This window comes from Podarcis tiliguerta, assembly GCF_965153285.1.
Source record: "Podarcis tiliguerta genome assembly, chromosome: 2".
NCBI lineage: Eukaryota > Metazoa > Chordata > Lepidosauria > Squamata > Lacertidae > Podarcis > Podarcis tiliguerta.
In genome coordinates, this window is record NC_139535.1 from 12,583,537 (window position 1) to 12,602,666 (window position 19,130).

General features: G+C 51.7%; 2 protein-coding genes across 30 annotated transcripts in view; one reads left to right on the top strand and one right to left on the bottom strand.

The window, feature by feature from the left end:
- Positions 1-14,783, top strand: part of BAG6 (BAG cochaperone 6) — a 30,948-nt gene extending 16,165 nt beyond the window's left edge. For 17 of the 29 annotated variants that reach the window (XM_083424727.1, XM_083424704.1, XM_083424726.1 and 14 more), the window contains 18 exons: positions 477-674; positions 815-1,091; positions 1,766-1,852; positions 1,982-2,089; positions 3,238-3,350; positions 3,442-3,526; positions 4,616-4,992; positions 6,385-6,718; positions 8,078-8,247; positions 8,356-8,409; positions 8,775-8,877; positions 8,974-9,098; positions 10,419-10,565; positions 11,243-11,302; positions 11,945-12,088; positions 12,205-12,312; positions 14,167-14,313; positions 14,450-14,783. In XM_083424727.1, coding sequence (XP_083280853.1) covers positions 477-674; positions 815-1,091; positions 1,766-1,852; positions 1,982-2,089; positions 3,238-3,350; positions 3,442-3,526; positions 4,616-4,992; positions 6,385-6,718; positions 8,078-8,247; positions 8,356-8,409; positions 8,775-8,877; positions 8,974-9,098; positions 10,419-10,565; positions 11,243-11,302; positions 11,945-12,088; positions 12,205-12,312; positions 14,167-14,313; positions 14,450-14,548 — 2,736 coding nt within the window. In that variant the 3' untranslated portion in view covers positions 14,549-14,783. The remainder of the gene's footprint in view (positions 1-476; positions 675-814; positions 1,092-1,765; positions 1,853-1,981; positions 2,090-3,237; positions 3,351-3,441; positions 3,527-4,615; positions 4,993-6,384; positions 6,719-8,077; positions 8,248-8,355; positions 8,410-8,774; positions 8,878-8,973; positions 9,099-10,418; positions 10,566-11,242; positions 11,303-11,944; positions 12,089-12,204; positions 12,313-14,166; positions 14,314-14,449) is intronic. The other 12 variants (XM_083424713.1, XM_083424720.1, XM_083424717.1 and 9 more) reach the window with 1 other exon arrangement.
- A 2,768-nt stretch (positions 14,784-17,551) lies between these two features.
- The window catches only part of PRRC2A (proline rich coiled-coil 2A), a 44,979-nt gene continuing 43,400 nt past the window's right edge, over positions 17,552-19,130 (bottom strand). The window contains exons 31-32 of the mRNA XM_083424536.1: positions 18,444-18,537; positions 17,552-18,304 (exon numbers count right to left, since the gene is read on the bottom strand). Coding sequence (XP_083280662.1) covers positions 18,167-18,304; positions 18,444-18,537 — 232 coding nt within the window. The 3' untranslated portion in view covers positions 17,552-18,166. The remainder of the gene's footprint in view (positions 18,305-18,443; positions 18,538-19,130) is intronic.

Sequence of the window (19,130 nt, forward strand, 5' to 3'; positions counted from 1 at the left end):
GCTGCAATCCCGCTCGCTGTCCTGGCTTCTTGTTGAGCCGCGCGTAGCCTCTCCCGGGCAAGGGGAGCCTTCATCCCCTGCCCAGGAGAGGCTGCGCGTGGCTCAGGCTCCCCCAAGAGCTGCGCTCCCTTTAAAGAGGGCTGTCCTTCTCCCTCCTTGGGGAAAAGTCCCGAAGAGCCGCACACACGCTCCACGCAGCTCTTCAAAGGGAGCGCTGAGCAGAGCCTCCCGCCTGAATTTGCTCCATAAGACGCACAAACATTTCCCCTTACTTTTTAGGAGGGGAAAAGTGCGTCTTATAGAGCGAAAAATACGGTATGTTACAAGGCGTTCCTGCCCTGCCCTCTGTAGTGCACTTAGCAGCCAGGAAAGGTTTCAGCTGGGAGGTGGGTGTAGATGGGGTTGGCGGAGACTCCTGCTGGAATCCGAAGCCTGTGGCCGCTCACTGTCTTTCTACTTCCTTTTGCGCTTGGCAGACGGAGGGCCGCGAAGAGGACCAGCGCATCATCAACCTGGTGGGGGAGTCTCTGCGCCTCCTGGGGAACACCTTTGTGGCGCTCTCCGACCTGCGCTGCAACCTCTCCTGCAGCGCCCCCCGCCACCTCCACGTGGTGCGGCCCATGTCCCACTACACGGCCCCCATGGTGCTGCAGCAGGCTGCCATTCCCATCCAGGTGAGTGCCCTGCTTGTGGATGGGCGGTTGGTGGCAGCAGCAGCGGCGCTTTTGCCTTCCCAGGTTGAGGCGTCGGCTGCAGGCTGGCCAGCTCAGTCAGGCAGGGCAGAAAGGAGCAGCTCTCTCACCCTCTCTTCCAGATCAACGTTGGCACCACAGTCACCATGACAGGCAACGGCGCTCGTGGGGCCCCGGCCGGCTCAGAAGGCTCCGCTGCTTCCCCGGCTGCCCCCGCCGCCCAGCCCCGCACTTCCAGCCCCGTCGAGGCCGGGCAACCATCCGAAGGGCCGCCCCCTTCGTCTTCCCCGGTGGTCACCCCGACTCAGACTCAGGCCTCCCAGACAGGCCACCCCCGCGTGATCCGCATCTCTCACCAGACGGTCGAGCCGGTGGTCATGATGCACATGAACATACAGGGTAAGGGCTGGCCAGGTTCCTTCTTGGGGATCCGACGGGGGAGAGAGAGACGGATTGTGGGGCCCTGGAGAAGGGGGGAGGGCAAAGAGCCTTTCTTTTTCTGGGGTATGCTGGCTCCCTTCTGGCATTGGCTTATCAGGTCATTTGTAATAATAATAATAATAATTAATAATAATAATAATTAATAATAATTTGCTATTTATACCCCGCCCATCTGGCTGGGTTTCCCCAGCCACTCTGGGCAGCTTCTAACAGAATATTGAAATACTCTAACCTATTAAACATTAAAAGCTTCCCTAAAGGTGCCCAGGTGTAGAAGGGTGCCCAGGGCCTTGCAGCGTAGTGGTCTGGCTGGGGGGGGGGGCGGTTAGGCCCAGAGGTCTCTGATTGGCTGAGTTCTGCGTAGGTAGCAAGGAGGGAAAGAACCCAGGAGAAAAGGGGGAGCAGAAGAAGAGAGAAAGTGGGGACTCAAGGGGGAGCGATGCCGCAGATCTCTCCTAACAAAGCTCTCTCTCTCTCTCTCTCACACACACACACACACACAGAGAGAGAGAGAGAGATAGCATAGGTTCGCATGTGGGGTCCTGCGCCGTTCGGTTTCTCTGGGAGGAGGCGGGGGAGTCTGTGACCCTTGTTGCCGTTTTAAGTCCCGCTTGCCTCTCTCATCCTTCAAGACTCAGGTTCCCCGATGGGTGGGAGCGGCTCAGCTGGAGCGCCACCCACAGGACCCGCCGGACCCCCTGGGCACCCCCAAGGAATGGGTAAGGAGGGAGAACAGTGGCTGGGGTGGGGGGAGAGAGAGGGGTTCATATGAGATTGCACATTGTGATTGTGGGCTGTTGGTTGAACCTACCCTGTGTTTTTTTTGTGTTCTCTCCTGCCCCCCCAAGGTGGCACCGCTCACATGCCGCTCCCCAGCCTCCCGCCAGAGTTTATGCAGGCTGTCGCCCATCAGATCACCCAGCAGGCCATGGCAGCGGCCGCATCAGCGGCGACAGGTAACGGCACGGGAGGGCGCTGAAACACAGCAGAGGATCCTGTTTTGGGGGTGGGAACGGTTGATTCTTTCCCTCCCCTTCTGTGTTGTCAGGAAGCTGCCATAGGCTGAACCAGATTGCTGGCCCATCAAAGCCATTGCTGCCTACACTTGACCCTCATCGAAAATTTACATGCCACTGTCGTAGCATACCGTATTTTTCGCTCTATAAGACGCACCAGACCGCAAGACGCACCTAGTTTTTGGAGGAGGAAAACAATAAAAAAAATATTCTGAATCTCAGAAGCCAGAACAGCAAGAGGGATCGCTGCGCGGTGAACGCAGCAATCCCTCTTGCTGTTCTGGCTTCTGGGATAGCTGCGCAGCCTGCATTCGCTCCATAAGACGCATACACACTTTCCCTTGCTTTTTAGGAGGGAAAAAGTGAGCCTTATAGAGCAAAAAATCCAGTAATTGCTACATGGGATGTGTCGTCTTTATACAATAGTGTACCTTTGGACACAGTAAAATCTCTAATCCAAGAATTGCTAGTTGATCATAATCAGTCTTCTCCACCAGTGCATTTTTTTTATCCCCCCCCCCAATTTTTTATTCATTTTATAACACAAATAAAGAACACAAACAGAAAATAAACAATACAAACAAATTCTTGTCATAGCCTTATTTTCCTAAACATTGTTAAGTGGGCTTCCCCACGTCCCACCTATCTGATTTTCATTTTACTACCAGTGCATTTTTTAATGGAGATTCTAGATTTAGTTCTATCAAATAATTTCTTTAGGTTTGGTTCAAAGTACTTCATTCAAAAACAAGGTGTAGCTGTGGGCTCGAAACGTGCTCCCAGTGTGGCTAATATCTTTATGTGGAACTGTAACAACCCTTCGTGTGGATTGTTGGACTCTATGAACAGACAGGTGGAATAGATACTTACACATATATGGATCTTATGCATGAACTGATCCGCCGGGTCTTCTGCTTTTTTCGTCGAACCTTATGAGACTTCCGTTGAATTCTACAATTTGATACAGTGAATATTATACCTTATTTATTCAAAAGTGCAGCCGTCTTGTGTGTTTATTGAGTGGCAGCAGCTCTAGGGCCCTGATTTTCAACGGGACGGACTTCTACCTGCCTTTTCCTCTTCCCTAGGCCAGCAGGTCCCCAGTTTCCAGTCGGCTCCGACGCGTGTCGTGATCGCCAGGCCCTCTGCTCCGTCCGTGCGGCCCACACACCCTGGGTCACCTCAGGCACCGGGACAAGGGGTGAGGACTAGGGCGCAGGGAGCATCTTTTCCGAGAGCGGATTGCTGTTCCCCGCCGGCCGTCTTCTACCGAATCTCTCTCTCTCTTGCAGGGCCCTGGCCTCGGGGGGAATGCTTCCTTGGCCCAGATGATCAGCGGGCTGGTGGGGCAGCTCCTCATGCAGCCGGTGATAGTTGGTAGGTGGCAAGAGGCAGAGGGAAGGAGGGGTGACTATTTTGTAGTGTTTGGAATGGAAACATGTGGGTGGGTCGTCTTGCAGTGCTCACTTAATGGGAGTTGGACCTCATCGGTACATAACTCTTCTTCTGGAATGGTTAATGGCGTAGGGGATTGTGTGTGACACAGAGAGAATGAGAGAGAGGGCAAGGTGCTGACTTTGTCCAATGAAGGTTTGCATGCAAACAGCGCTATTTTTGTTATTTTCATTGTGCAATCCTATATTAGGATTTCAAACTCTTTCAGACTGTTTGTTGGTGGCAACAATAAATACATCTATTCATTTTAAAAAATACATGCGAACAGTGATTTCAAGATGTGCTGGTAATTGCAAATATCAGACCCAAGAGTGATAGCCAAGGACCATGTGTTCTTCAGGCTGTGAAAATTTAAATTCCGAAACAAAAAAAGCTGAATTCTGCAACCTGTATAAATTCTGCAATTCAGACACTTCCATAATTCTGTTTTTGCTGGTAATTGGGAGGAGAGCAAAAAAGAGAACTGTATCTCAAAGGAAAGGATGAGTGTTTTGCTATTTAGTTTTCCCCACAGGTTTCTGCCCAAGTGCCTTTTCCAAAGCCTCACTTGTTTTTTTACAAACTGATTAAAAAACAGTGTCTGTAGGAGAAAAATCTGATGGGGAGAGCCCTATTCAGCTCCTCTGGTTTCCATGATTAGGCAAGGTTTCCTACGCGCTTCCAAGCATAGCTTTGCATTCTTTCTCCAGAGGAGTAGACATTCCCTACTTGTTCTCTGTTCCTGAAGAATTATGGCATAAGAGCAGCCTTGGTTCTTGTGAATCCTGGGTGTTTCTGCTGTGAGATGGTGTGGTCTCTGTAGGCCTACCCACATGGGTTTGGCTTCCCTCCACTGTTTTTGGAAAACAGATAGAGAACTCCAGCTGTGGTTGGTGTGTGGTGCAGACAAGCTAGCCAGAAGGAAACCTTTAAAATTGGGAGTCTGTGATGGATCTGTCTTCCTCTTTCTCAAACGCTCCCATGCCTTTCCTGGTCACTAACGTAGCAGACCTCTTCGTTTTTCCTTCCTAGCTCAGGGCAGCGGGACTTCACCTTCTTCTTCGTCCTCCTCCTCCTCCTCCTCCACCTCTTCCTCTGTCAGCGCCCAAGCCACCTTCAGCACCAGCAATTCTGCCTCCCCTCCCACAGCCTCGGCCAGCGCCGGCACCACCAACACTGCCACCACCGCTGCAGGGGGCAGCTCGGCCGGTGCCCCGGGAGGGCCCATGCCCTCCGGCCAACCCCCGACGGCGGCCGCTGCGGAGCTCCAGTTCTCTCAGCTGCTGGGGAACATCCTGGGAGCAGCCGGCTCCAGCATGGCCGGTGTGGCCGGCCTCGGTTCCCCCACCATCACCGTGGCAATGCCTGGTGTCCCGGCTTTCCTGCAAGGCATGACAGACTTCCTCCAGGTAAGCTTGGTTCCAGACTCGCTTCATGCCCCGCAGTGGAGGTTTCAGGAGGGGGGGCAGTGGCAGCAGCAGATCAGCCCCTCTTCCATCCTTCCTCTCTGGGGAGGAAGGGTCTGCTAGCATACTTTCAGGAGATACAGTGGTACCTCGGGTTACAGACGTTTCAGGTTACAGACTCCGCTAACCCAGAAATAATACCTCAGGCTAAGAACTTTACCTCAGGGTGATAACAGAAGTCGTGCTGTGGCAGCGGGAGGCCCCATTAGCTACAGTGGTGCCTCAGGTTAAGAACGGACCTCCGGAACGAATTAAGGTCTTAGCCCGAGGTACCACTGTACTGGGTTTTGGGTTCTGTCTGTTGAATCCATATTTTGCTCCCCACTAGAAAAAGCCTTGAAGCGATTTACAACCATAATAAAAGTGGTGGCATTTTTAAACGGAGCCAAACTCGGTCCTTCTGCACAAAAATCTGCTCCAAGTTACCCCCGGCGCCCATTTAAGCTGTGTAATTTAGGGGAGCAAAGTCATAGAATTGGAAGGAAGCCCAAGGTTCATCAAGTCCAATCCATTGCAGGGCAGGAATCTCAGCTAAAGCTTCCAGGACAGATGGCCATTCAACCTCTGCTTGAAAACCTCCAAGGAAGGAGAGCCCACAACCTCCTGAGGGAAACTGCTCCAGTGTCAAACAGCTCTTGCTGTCAGAAATTTTCTCCTGATGTTTAGTCGGAATCTCCTTCCTTGTAACTTGAAGCCCTTGGTTCGAGTCCCACCCTCCAGAGCAGGAGAAAACTAAGCTTGCTCCCTCTTCCATGTGACAGCCCTTGAGATACTTGAGATACTTGAAGATGGCTATCGCATCTCCTTTAAAGGCTGGCGGGTGGCACTGTGGGTTAAACCACAGTGGGTTAAACCACAGGGCCTGGGGCTTGCCGATCAGAAGGTCGGCGGTTCGAATCCCCGCGACGGGGTGAGCTCCCGTTGCTCGGTCCCTGCTCCTGCCAACCTAGCAGTTCAAAAGCATGTCAAAGTGCAAGTAGATAAATAGGTACTGCTCCGGCGGGAAGGTAAACGGCATTTCCGTGCGCTGCTCTGGTTCGCCAGAAGCGGCTTAGTCATGCTGGCCACATGACCCGGAAGCTGTATGGCCAATAAAGCGAGATGAGCGCTGCAACCCCAGAGTCGGTCACAACTGAACCTAATGGTCAGGGGTCCCTTTACCTTCACTTTTATCCAAAGCCCCTTCTTGATGTGCTTCGAGTCACTCAGAGACCTGCCATCTTTTGGCCCCAGCCCTGCCTTCACTTTGACCTGCATCTGCTGGCCTGGAAGCCTTTGCCTGTGTTTTCCCAGCACCCTTCCGGCCTCACTCTCCCCCGCCCCTTCTCTCCGCAGGCGACACAGATGGGGGCGGCTCCTCCCCACCCTCCGGAGCAGGCCCCGCCTCCCCCGCAGCCAGCGGCCTCCCCGCCACCGCCTCCTCCCCCGCCCTCGGCTCCCCAGAGCGGCACGGAGCCGCCTTTGGGGGGCGGGAGCAGCAACGTCCGTGGCGGCGCCTCGGCAGACTCCCTGCCGCCCGAATTCTTCACCAGCGTGGTGCAAGGGGTGCTGTCGTCCATGATGGGGTCGCTCAGCGCCCAGCAGGGCAGCACCGAGAGCATCGCGGACTTCATCCAGCGCCTGAGCGGCACCAGCAACATCTTTGAGCCAGGCACAGAAGGGGCCCTGGGTAAGGAAGGTCTTGGGTGTGCCCCCCTTGCACTGGGGGGGGGGCTGCCAGTTAATAATAACAACAACAACAATCGGTTTGAAGTCCATATTGTGCTATTGGCTTCATAATTTTGGACCTGGCAATATATTATGTGCAAAAATCACGAAGCAGGGAAAACCATGAAGTCAGGCAGAGCCTCTACATGGCTCCATCCTTATTACAGACATTGTGATATATACCTCAGTGTTTAGCTGGTGATATATCATGATGTTGAAAACCAAATAAAAATAATTTATTGTTTATACCCCACCCATCTGGCTGGGTTTCCCCAGACACTCTGGGTGGCTCCCAACAGAATATTAAAAACACGATAAAACATCAAACATTAAAAGCTTCCCGAAACAGGGCTGCCTTCAGATGTCTTCTAAAAGTCAGATAGTTGTTTATTTCTTTGACATCTGATGGGAGGGCATTCCACAGGGCGGGCGCCACCACTGAGAAGGCCCTCTGCCTGGTTCCCTGTGACCTCACTTCTCGCAGGGAGGGAACCACCAGAAGGCCCTCAGAGCTGGACCTCAGTGTCTGGGCTGAACGATGGGGGTGGAGATGCTCCTTCAGGGTCCTGAGAGTTGCTAGGTACCCCCTATTCCACCCTCACATAGCTACTGAATGGTTTGACAACCAATGCTTCCTCCCGGGCTGAACAATGGGGATGGAGACGCTTCTTCAGGTATACTTTTGGGCCCTGGCTCTGCCACCGTTGCCCAAGGAGGAGAAGGTGGAGGGGGGCGGATTCCTTTTCCAGCTTCACTTCCTCTCTCTGTGTTGCTCTGCATGGCAGCTCTGCTTCATCCTGAGGCAAAGGGATAATTTCTTGCCTTAGGCCTTGGGGTGGGCAAACTAAGGCCCGGGGGCCAGATCTGGCCCAATCGCCTTCTCAGTCCGGCCCGCGGACAGTCTGGGAATCAGTGTGTTTTAACATGAGTAGAGTGTGTACTTTTATTTAAAATGCATCTCTGGGTTATTTGTGGGGCATAGGAATTCTTTCTCCCCCCCCCCCCAAAAAAAAATATAGTCCGGCCCCCCACAAGGTCTGAGGGACTGTGCCAGCCCCCTGCTGAAAAGGTTTGCTGACCCCTGCCTTAGGCTGACTGAGAACAACTTCCTGGCTGAAACGGGACAAGCTGGGTTGCAGCTCTGCCTCTTGGCCACTCTCCTGCCTGAGCTCCTTGCCAGCAATAGCCCATAGAGGCGTCTTTTGCCAGAGGGACTTCCTCTCCCAGCTGACATTGCTCCCTTCCCTCCAGCTGGGCAGAAGTGCCCTGTCCCATTTGGGTTAAGCAGAAGGTCAGCTTGCAAGGTTTGTGTCCCTTCTAGGCTTCTTTGGAGATCTGCTCTCCCTCATCTGCCAGAACTTCTCCATGGTCGACATGGTGATGCTGCTGCACGGGCAGTTCCAGCCCCTCCAGCGGATCCAGCCCCAGCTCAGCCGCTTCTTCCGGGAGGAGTACCTGCATGGCCAGGAGCCCACCGAGCGCAACGTTCGGGTGAGTGGACCTGCCCCTAGTTCCAGGAGCGACCTCCCCTCCTTCCCCACCTTGAGTCCATTCCTGTGGTGCTTGCTAACAGTTCCCTCTCTCTTCCGCCTTTTCCAGATGGCCACGTACAATTTGATCAACGGCTTGGAGGAGTACATTCGTGAGAGTTTTGTAAGTTCCACTTCCTCCTGCTGAAAAAGTTTGCTGACCCCTGGTCTAGCCTCCACAATGATTGGCAGCCAACTTGTGACAAGAACAGATGCAGGCGAAAACGCTCTTTGAGCTGGCTTCTTGCTGCCCGAAAGCTATATACCGTATTTTTTGCACCATAACACTCACTTTTTTCCTCCTAAAAAGTAAGGGGAAATGTCTGCGCGTGTTATGGAGGGAATGCCTACGGGTGGCATGCCTACGGATTTTCCTCCTCTAAAAACTACATGCGTGTTATGGTCGGGTGCGTGTTATAGAGCAAAAAATACGGTAACCCTGACTTCCCCCTTCCCCCTCGTCCCTGATGCCTCCCATTTCCCCCCTAGGCCTCCGTCCGAGTTCAAGATGGCGTTGACATCACCCGCACCAACCTGGAGTTCCTGCAGGAGCAATTCAACCGCATTGCAATGCACATCCTCCATTGCACTGGTAAGGCAGTGGGCTGAGATCTGGGAGCTTTCCGGAGGGGGCTGCTTCTCCTCCTTCCCCGCCCCCCTCCAGCATCCATCTCCTCTCTCCTTCCAGATAATACCTTTGGGTATCGGCTGCTGGAGCTGTGCAACCAGGGCCTGTTCGAGTGCCTGGCGCTGAACCTCTACTGCTTGCGCGGGGAGCAGGGAGCCCTGACTGCTGTCATCAACGACCGCATTGTGAGTGATGAGCTGCGCTCCGCTGACGTTCCCCATCTTCAGGGGATGTAGGGTTGATTCAGGGCAGTGGGGGAGGTACTAGAGCCAACTGAAGAGTTGCGAGAAAAGGAAGCCTGCGAGTTGTGGCATCCCCCAACGACAGCGTCGGGATCGCATGGGCAGAGCTGCGTGCTGGAAGTCCCGTTTGGAATTCTGCAAGCATAAGTTAATATGGATGTGCCCAGGGGTGAGACGGTTGAAATAGGGCGTGGGAAACATGGTCAAGCAACTAGCATCTACACTGTGCTCCTGGCGAATGGAAGGCCCTATAAAGCCCTTCAAAGTGTGTCTGTTTCACCTTTCCTGACGTCTGCCCAATGACAATGACCTCGTTAAAAATGGTGCAGAAAAACTGGAGAACAAAACCGATTGAATGAAGTATGAAAGTCAACCATCCCAATTTATCCCGTAAGGTAGGCTGGGCTGTCAGGGAGCAGCTGAATCAGAGGCCCACCGGTGTGCTTTGTAACTGAGTGGGGATTATAGCTAACAATCCCAGTCTCTCCAGAGTCCAGCATACTTTGTTATGTACAATGGTACCTCGGGTTACAGGCGCTTCAGGTTACAGACTCTGCTAACCCAGAAATACTACCTCGGGTTAAGAGCTTTGCTTCAGGATGAGAATAGAAATCGCTCGGTGGCGGCATGGCGGCAGCGGGATTTCCCATTAGCTAAAGTGGTGCTTGAGGTTAAGAACAGTTTCAGGTTAAGAATGGACCTCCAGAACGAATTAAGTTCTTAACCCGAGATACCACTGTATTGCACGGGGCCTCAGCTAATGCAGTACAGTGGTACCTCGGGTTACAAACACTTCGGGTTACAAACTCTGCTAACCCAGAAGTAGTACCTTGGGTTAGGAACTTTGCCCCAGGATGAGAACAGAAATCGTGTGGCGGCAGCAGGAGGCCCCATTAGCGATAAGCGCACCTGAGGTTAAGAACAGATCTCTGGAACAAATTAAGTTTGTAATCCGAGGTACCACTGCATCCGAGTTTTGTTGGTCATGAAGTACCTTAGGAAAACAAATGGAAGATCTCAGCTGGTCTCCCACTTTCTTCAGCCCTAAGGACTCTTTTCATTGAAACAGTTAAATTTGTGAGTTGTATATCGCCAGCTCACTTAACTTGTCCCAAAGGACTTGTTGCCCCGGCTAACTTTGAGATTGCATCAATGAATCGGAGGATGCCGCCTCGTTCACTGAGGGCTGCTGGCTTGGAATGGGAGTTTGCGGTCCTGACGGCCTTGTGTCTCTTTCTCTTTCTTGGCCCGCCTGGGCGGCAGAGGCGGATGTCGGCAGACATGAACCCCTCCTTGGTGAGCTGGCTCACCACCATGATGAGCATGCGGCTGCAGGTCATCCTGGAGCACATGCCCGTCACAGAGGATCAAATACTACAGTATGTCCGCAGGATGGGCGACCCCCCACAGGTAAGACTTCTGAAACTGGATAGAGAAGCATTTTAATCGTAGCCCATAAATCAAAGCCATAAGGGGAGGGAAACATAAGGGTCAGACTGAGTCCAAACCAAGGCCAGGTGGAACAGCTCCGTCTTGCAGACCCTGCGGAAAGATGTCAAGTCCCACAGGGCCCTAGTCTCTTGTGACAGAGCATTCCACCAAGGCGGGGCCAGTACTGAAAAGGCCCTGGCCCTAGTTGAGACCAATCTAACCACCTTGCGGCTTGGAACCTCCAAAGTGTTGCTATTTGTGGACCTTAAGGTCCTCCGTGGGGCATACCAGGAGAGTCGGTCCCATAGGTACGAGGGTTCTACGCCGCATAGGGCTTTAAAACCAGCACCTTAAATCTGACCCTGTACTCCACCGGGGCCAGTGCACATCCGAGACATTCCATGCAAAACCCAAGGAGAGAGCAGTTGCGGGGTGCTGTCTGCAGTCTCTCTCGCCTTCTTCATTTTTCCTTTGGCTAAGATTTGGTAGGGCCACCAGGAGCCAGATCAGATAGTTTTGTGGACCACATCCTGGTGGGACTTGTTTGTTGGGAGATCAGAGGGGAGGTGTGGGGGGAGACTGTGACTCTATTGTGGGTGCTGGGTATCGCCACCAAGGCCTCTGAATGCACTCTCTCTCTTCTCCCATCCTCTCAGCCTGTACCAGAAGAGCCAATGGAGCTTCAGGCTGCAGAGCAGCCTTCCGAAACCCTGCAGGTACGGAGTGGGAGCCAGGAGCCCCAGGCTTCTTTGAATGTGTCAGGGTGCTGTGGAGCTGGGAGAGGGTATGGTTCCCAGGGTCTTCTGGCGGTTCCCTCACTGCGAGAAGTGAGGTTACAGGGAGCCAGGCAGAGGGCCTTCTCGGTGGTGGCACCTGCCCTGTGGAACGCCCTCCAGGAGACTTTTAGAAGACATCTGAAGGCAGTCCTGTTACAGGGAAGTTCTTAATAGTTGGTTTTTTATTGTGCCTTTACTTTTTGCTGCTGCCTAGAGTGGCTGGGGAAAACCAGTTGGAGGGGCGGCATATAAATAACTTAATATACAAAGCCTTTAGCATGCGCTGCTGCCAGTGATCCTTGTAAGAACCCTGAGAGATAGATGAGGAGTGTTCCCATATAGCAGGTGGAAGGACTGAGGCTGCCTCCTCGCCCCCAACCTTCTTAGGCTCAGCATGTGTGTCTGAACCAAAGGCTTGTCCCTTCGCCACTTGCTAGTATATGGGGGAAAACTTGATTATTGATTCTGAAGCTGCCCCCAACCAGTGCTGCCCACTTTTCTGCCTGAAACACAACAGATATGTGCCTGTCAGACGCAACCTGCTTGGGCCCCGCTCCTATTCTCTCCTCCCTTTCCTCGCAGCGAGACAGTGCCGCATCCCCGGCCCCAGCCACAACAGCCGAGGAGGCCATGCCCCAGCAGCACGGGGAGCCGGAGCACGAGGAGCCGCAGCAAGGGGAGCCGCCCGCCCCCGACGCAGAGCCCTGGGCAGCTGCCGTGCCCCCTGTGAGTGGTCTGGGGCGGAAGCGGGCGGCGACCGGGGGAGGGCGGGGAGAAAGAACTCTCTGGAGTTGCTAACGGGTCCCCCAATGCTTTCCTCTTCCCTCCTCCTCGTCCGCAAGGAGTGGGTGCCCATCATCCGGGAGGACATCCAGAGCCAGCGCAAGCTGAAGCAGCAGCCCCCCCTCAGCGACGCCTACCTGAGCGGTATGCCGGCCAAGCGGCGCAAGGTGAGAGGGCCCTTCTGCCCCAGGGAGGATTCGCTTCGCTCGGGTTGCCCCACGGAAACGACAAAGGCGGCCCGGCCTCTCTTAAACAGCGGGTTCTCCTCGCGTGGCCAACCCCTTAAAGCAGCACTTCCTGCATTGGAGAGGGCTGAACTGGATGGTCCTCGGGGTCCCTTCCAACTCTGCAAGTCCAAGTTCTATTTCCCTTGATGGGATCTTCTTCTTCTTTGGCAATCACTCGTAGCAGCGTATGATTGTCTTGTCCTTCACTCGACTAGGACCCTGGCAGAGACACATGCCCGACTGGCATGTTCTCTCCCTCCTGGTCCATTGTTTGGGAGCTTCAAAAGCTTTCTTCTGCCCGAACATCACAGCGACCGATGCCAACAGACACCGGCACACTTAGGGATCCGCAGAGTCTTTGCAGCTTGCGTGACGGACCTCAGCAACTCAGCATTTTGGCTAATCTACTTTATTTACATATAAACACACTTGGAGCACTGCAACATGGCTCCCTCTCTCTCTAGCATCAGACAGCAAAGAGAAAGAACAAAGGACAATAGTCCTACTTCAGGGAACATAGTAACACAAACATCCTGTCTCCGTCACTTCCCACCTTGTGGAGTAAAAACATACACCGTCATGTGAAAAACAACAATCCCATGACTGCAATCATGGAGCAGGAATTCTAACATGTCTTCTACTAATAAAGTCTTCACAGTGAGTCTGTAAGTGACTGTGGAGGCCAATTCTGGATCCACACGTCCTTCCACAGTGGGGACATTGGTTTCCGGGCGGGAGTTGATCACGGTGTGGATTTGCCAAGCGTGCCTTCCTTTTAGCACGTTTTTCCCTTTTGTCCTGTGTTTGAGTGTCTTCAAAGCCAATGACACCTTTGGTAAAGGCTGTTCTCCAACTGGAGCGCTCGCAGGCCAGTGTTTCCCAGTTGTCGGTGTTTATACTACATTTTTTTAGATTTGCCTTGAGTGTTTTTAAACCTCTTTTGTTTTGATGGGATACGGAGGCGCCTTGCTTTGTGGGTGGGGAATTTTCTGGGGGGAAACAAATATTTATTTTTCGCTCCGACTCTGGTGGACAATTTTCACCAATGGGAAGTGTAGAGTGGAGGCAGATTTAAATCTGACTTGAGCTCCTTCTGGTTTGGGAGACATGACATGTCCCCAGTTCATTGCAGATGTTCTGGGTTTTTGTTTTGAGAAACTCACTTCTTTCCCTTTTAGTCTTCTCCCCTTTGTGATGCCCACCCAACATCCCTTCCCTTGGGAATTCTAACTTCTTCTTTCATGATGTTACTGTGTTATGTATTTTTCTGTGGTTTTCACGTTGCCCTGTGATCCTCAGAGGAAGGGCAGTAAAGAAATTCAAGAAGTAAATAAATGATGGAAAGGAAATGGTATCACTAATAAGGATGCAAAATCCTCGCTTCCTCTACTAGTAGACATGACAAATGAAAAAAAGCAAAAGTTTTGGAAGTCGGTTTTCTCAAACCCCAGCTTTGAGCAACGGCTAATGCTTGCTTCCATAATTTCAGCACATCCCAGACTTGGATGTTTACAACTAGACGCAGGGCTCTTATTGGCTCTGGCCTCTAGTCATGTGAGCTTTCCTTCATCCTTGCTTCAGAGCTGGGGAGGGTTGCCTTGTGGGAAATTCCCCTAATGCTTTGGGTGTGTGTAGCAGGGTTGATCCACTGCTGAAGGAAGTCTGTGTGTGAATCTCCGCTGTGCTTTTTGGCTGATCGCATAGCGCAGACAGGTTCCGCTCCGGCTTACCTGCCGCTCCAGCACCTTATCGCAAGTGCGGAACCCTAACCCTGTCTCTTCCCTCTCTTGGAAGACTATGCAGGGGGATGGTCCCCAGCTCCTTCTGTCCGAGGCAGTCAACAAAGCGGCCAAAGTAGCAGGCGTGAAACCTCTGACGAGCGCCGAGAGCCTGAGCAGAGACCTGGCAGAGCCAGCGCTGCAGGAGGGCTACCGACAGCAGGTGAGGACGGGGGGGTCTGTTGGTGGGGCCTTAGTTTTTGCTTTTATACCCCAATCGGGGCTGTATGGCACCTGTCCAGGTGATTTGGGGCAGCCGGACTCCTGCCCCTCACTCTCCTTTTCCTTCTCTCTTTCAGCTGAAATCTGATCTGCAGAAGCGGCTGCAAGCTGATCCCAGCTTCACCCCGCAGAGGTTCCCCAACGCCCAGCAAGCCTTTGTGGCCGAGGACTTGTAATGGTCACTGCCCCCAAACCCTCCTGGACAGAGAGGCCCCCTCTCTGGGGCTCACCTCTTTGTCCTTTTTTGTGCACGATGCAGACAGCCACTCCCTTCTCAGGCCAAATATTTAAGTTCCTTCCCAACTTACGTCCCCCCTTCCCAACCCCGTCTTCTGGTTGCTGTGACCTTTCTCCCCCAGCGGAGTCCTCAAGTTGCTGCTGAATCAGTCAATAAAGCCACTTGTCCAGGGACTGGTGGTCCTTGTGTGTTTTCAAAGTGCTCTTTTGGCTGGTGGGGTATTGAGTTGCTTCGCGGCCCGGCGACTGCAGCCAAGTGCATCAATCTTGCATTACAGAATGAATTGATCAAAACCGGCAATTTAAGTCGCCAAGGAAAAGGCCGATTTAAATCTTTACCATTGATATCGCTTCAACAGCCGTGTTAATAATATACAAGTAAAATTAACTAAAGAGGTTTTTTTAAAAAAACACTATTTTGTTCTTAACAACCAAACCTTACATCTCATATGTCCAGAGGAGGGCAACCAAAATGGTCAAAGGCCTGGAAACGATGCCTTATGAGGAACGGCTAAGGGAGCTGGGCATGTTTAGCCTGGAGAAGAGGAGGTTAAGGGGTGATATGATAGCCATGTTCAAATATATAAAAGGATGTCACATAGAGGAGGGAGAAAGGTTGTTTTCTGCTGCTCCAGAGAAGCGGACACGGAGCAATGGATCCAAACTACAAGAAAGAAGATTCCACCTAAACATTAGGAAGAACTTCCTGACAGTTAGAGCTGTTCGATAGTGGAATTTGCTGCCAAGGAGTGTGGTGGAGTCTCCTTCTTTGGAGGTCTTTAAGCAGAGGCTTGACAACCATATGTCAGGAGTGGTCTGATGGTGTTTCCTGCTTGGCAGGGGGTTGGACTCAATGGCCCTTGTGGTCTCTTCCAACTCTATGATTCTATTCTATGATTCTGTATGTATATTGTGTGTATATATTTACATGCTTTCCTTTTTTAAAAAAAAAACATAGAAAGGGAATCGCTTTACACTATTCCCAAATAGACGCTTCCTTGTAACTATCACCTATGGCAGTTTGCAAGGTTCACAAATTGATAAGACTTGTATGCGAGTCCCTTTGCATTCTCCCATGTAGGAGACCATACAATTGTCCTTTCTTCTTTCTGTGCCGTATGGCCCAGTGCTACCCTCCCTCAGTAAATAAAAATAAAAATGAAGTTCTTTTTAGGTGGAATATAAATATTCCTGAGTGAATTTGTCAGATTGGTTATGATACGGAAAAGCTTTTACACCTTAACACTGATTCAGGTGAAAGATAAAAACTTGTAGGGCTAACAAGGGTGTGGTTTGAACACTTCATGACTAAGGCAGCAGGGTATAGCGGTTACTGTGTTGGACTGCAGTAGGAAAGATCAGGGTTCGCATCCCTACTGAGCCACCATGTCTATAACCTGAAGCGGAGTCTATAACCTGAAGCGTATGTAACCCGAGGTACCACTGTATGTTGAACTTGTTTTTGTGCCTCAGTCTTGTGTGTGGTCTAAATGTGGCAATGAGGAACGGAAGAAAACTTGTAAGAACTTAAGAAGAACGTGCTGGAATAAGCCCATCTGGTTCAGTTAAGAGATTTTTAAAGAAAAGCTGCCTCCAAGCAGATAACGTGTGTATGAGGGGAAAGTATGGATAAAAGTGGTATATGTGAAAAATAGCACAGAAAAAGGGAAACGTACTTACACACATTTTTGTATTGGGGAAAATCTGCACAAGAAGGCTGCCATTTTTTTATAAAGACCTCTTTTTAAAAAAGCAAGTAGCAAACTGATGCCACAACGTGAAAAACTGGCCACAAGACTAGATTTTCTTCAACTGACATCCCTGCAGCTTCCTTCTCTTCGGGAATATATTAAATGCTTATTAAGTGTCAAATGTTGTTGCCCAGCACAGCTGATTCCGCCAACCAATATAGGCCACCTGTCAATCGGTCACTTATTGCCCGTGAACCAATGGAACTGTCTTCCTTTTGTAGGCGTGGCTGGAGAATGTGCCTGCAACAGATCCTTTGACATTCAGTCCAGCTGCTCCTGTTCTTCCCTCGCTCTGTTGTAGAGGCATGCTCATTGCCTGGAGGTTCTTATAGGAGCCTCTGAAGAGCCCAGGTGTGCTGCTCTTCTCTAGTGGCTGGTAATGAGGCATTTGGTTGTCCTGGCAGAGGGGCACTTTAGCCACCCGGACTGGTACCCACTGATAGCCTTAATACTTTAGAGCAGGCATAGGCAAACTTGACCCTCCAGGTGTTTTGGGACTACAACTCCCATCATACCTGACCACTGCTCCTGTTAGCTAGGGATCATGGGAGTTGTAGTCCCAAAACATCTGGCGGGCCAAGTCTGCTTTAGAGCCACCATCCACATTCCAGCAAGAATAGCTGCTGCACAACTGATTTAATCCAGGGTATAAGAATCACTGCAAAGCATGCGTTTATCAGGAAGGTACACAACACAATGCTTTTTTTTTAAAGGCTAGGTGTGTGGGTGATGGGAAATAACCGTCCTTGGAAGTTACCTTTTCCTAGCAGCACAACTAAGTAGACCTTTATTTTAAGCACTACAGAAATGGAGGCAGGCCAGCCTAATGTGCAAACTTTCTAGAGAATGGTTTTGAAGGCTTGTGTGTTGCAATTTTGATTCTCCCCCCCCCCCCCCCGCCACCAGTAGGGATTGGGAGAATGGAAGCGCTCAAGAAGCAGAGCTGCCTACAAGGGGTGGTAAGCAGTTTCTATATAACCTTTCGTGCCTCTGATAATATGGAAGCAGTCACTACCAGCGCTTTGCCAAGACAGTATTTTTCACAAAGCACCGTCCCGGGCACCTGTAATTTCTAAAACCCCCATGATACAGAGAACTAATTCTTTCCCCTGACCAGGCTTCATTTCCCATGGAGTGAAAAGTTTTCGCACGCTGAGGAAGTCGGCAGGTAAGATGACAATCCAAAAAACCCACAGTCTGACTTTTAATTTTATTGGTTTTTTTAAACAACTTTTTTGGTTTTATTTATTAAACAAACCAGCTCGACCACCTTTTTAAAAACTCAATGCTTCCTATTTCAAACTCGGGGGAGCAAATAGGAGAGGAGACAGGCTCCCAGTCTCACCTCCCCCCGCCCCCATAAATAGAAGAGGGAAGAGGAGAGACCCCCCCGACACGTTCATATTTATATATATTTACACTCCAAACCTCAGAGCTGCTCCCCCCCTCAGATCAAAGGGCAACAGAGCCCCCTACCAGAAAAATAAACTCAGGTGAAACCAAAGGAAATAAGCAAAAATACATTCAGCAGGGAGCCTCCCAAAATCCTGATCCTTGCCCCCCTCCCAAATTACACTCTGAGCACCCACTAAGTGTCTAACACCCCTACTCCAAGGGGCAAATTCCAGTGTCACCCCCCCCCATACAAACGGAAAAGGAGTTTAAGGAGACGCCCCGTATTCAGGATACACCAAAGGGGGGGGGGGGAGAGGAACAAACCCCTGCAAACAGCCCTCCCGCGATCTTGGGGAGGAGAGGGGGGAGGAAGTTAACAGAACCGAAAAGGGGAGGGTTCAGCATCCTGGGCTAGTGGTGGCCGGAGAGACTGGGGTCTTGCTTGTCAGTGTGGGAGCGCACGTCTGGCTCAAGGCGGCGTGCTGGCGTGCCGTCACGCGGTGGAGCGGCTCGCTCCCAAGAGCGGGGATTCCAGCGCAGGACGTCCGACTGGGGAGCAGAACACACACACAGCCGATGAGAGGAGGAAGGTGGCTGCGTTCCTGAAACCCCCACCCAAATAATTGCCTTAAAAAGCGGGCTCCGTTTCTCAATCCCGATCCCACCAAGTCCCGTACGGCGGCCTCACCTGCTGGTAGACCTCAAAGCGCTGGGCACGGAAGATACCACCGTAGGCAGAACCAGGGGACTTCAGCCTGGCACCAAAGCCTCCAGAGAAAGGCCTGAGGGGAGAGAAAAAGTCCCCGTGACGAGGCAGCCAAAGGGGCCATTTCACTTCTCTCTCCGACACTTACTACTTTTAACGGAAACGATACTTCTGAGAACTTGCAAAGAGAAGGCACCAGTAACAGGGAGATGCTTTAGGGAAAGGCCTTTCTATGCTTCCTGGCTGACTCAAGGCAATGTGGGTCCACTCCACAAAATGCGAGATGGGTCCAGTCGTCGTCCTTTTATGAGTCTGCTACATATTAACTGGGCGCCAGCACCCCCAGGCAGCATGGGGGGGGGGGCAGTCTTGATAACTGGAGACCTTACAGCATGGGTAGGCAAACTAAGGCCCGGGGGCCGGATCCAGCCCAATCGCCTTCTCAATCTGGCCTGCGGACGGTCCGAGAATCAGTGTGTTTTTACATGAGTAGGATGTGTCCTTTTATTTAAAAAGCATCTCTGGGTTATTTGTGGGCCCTGCCTAGTGTTTTTACATGAGTAGAATGTGTCCTTTTATTTAAAATGCACCTCTGGGTTATTTGTGGGGCATAGGAATTTGTTCATTTTTTCTTCACAAATATAGTCCAGCCCCCAAGGTCTGAGGGAC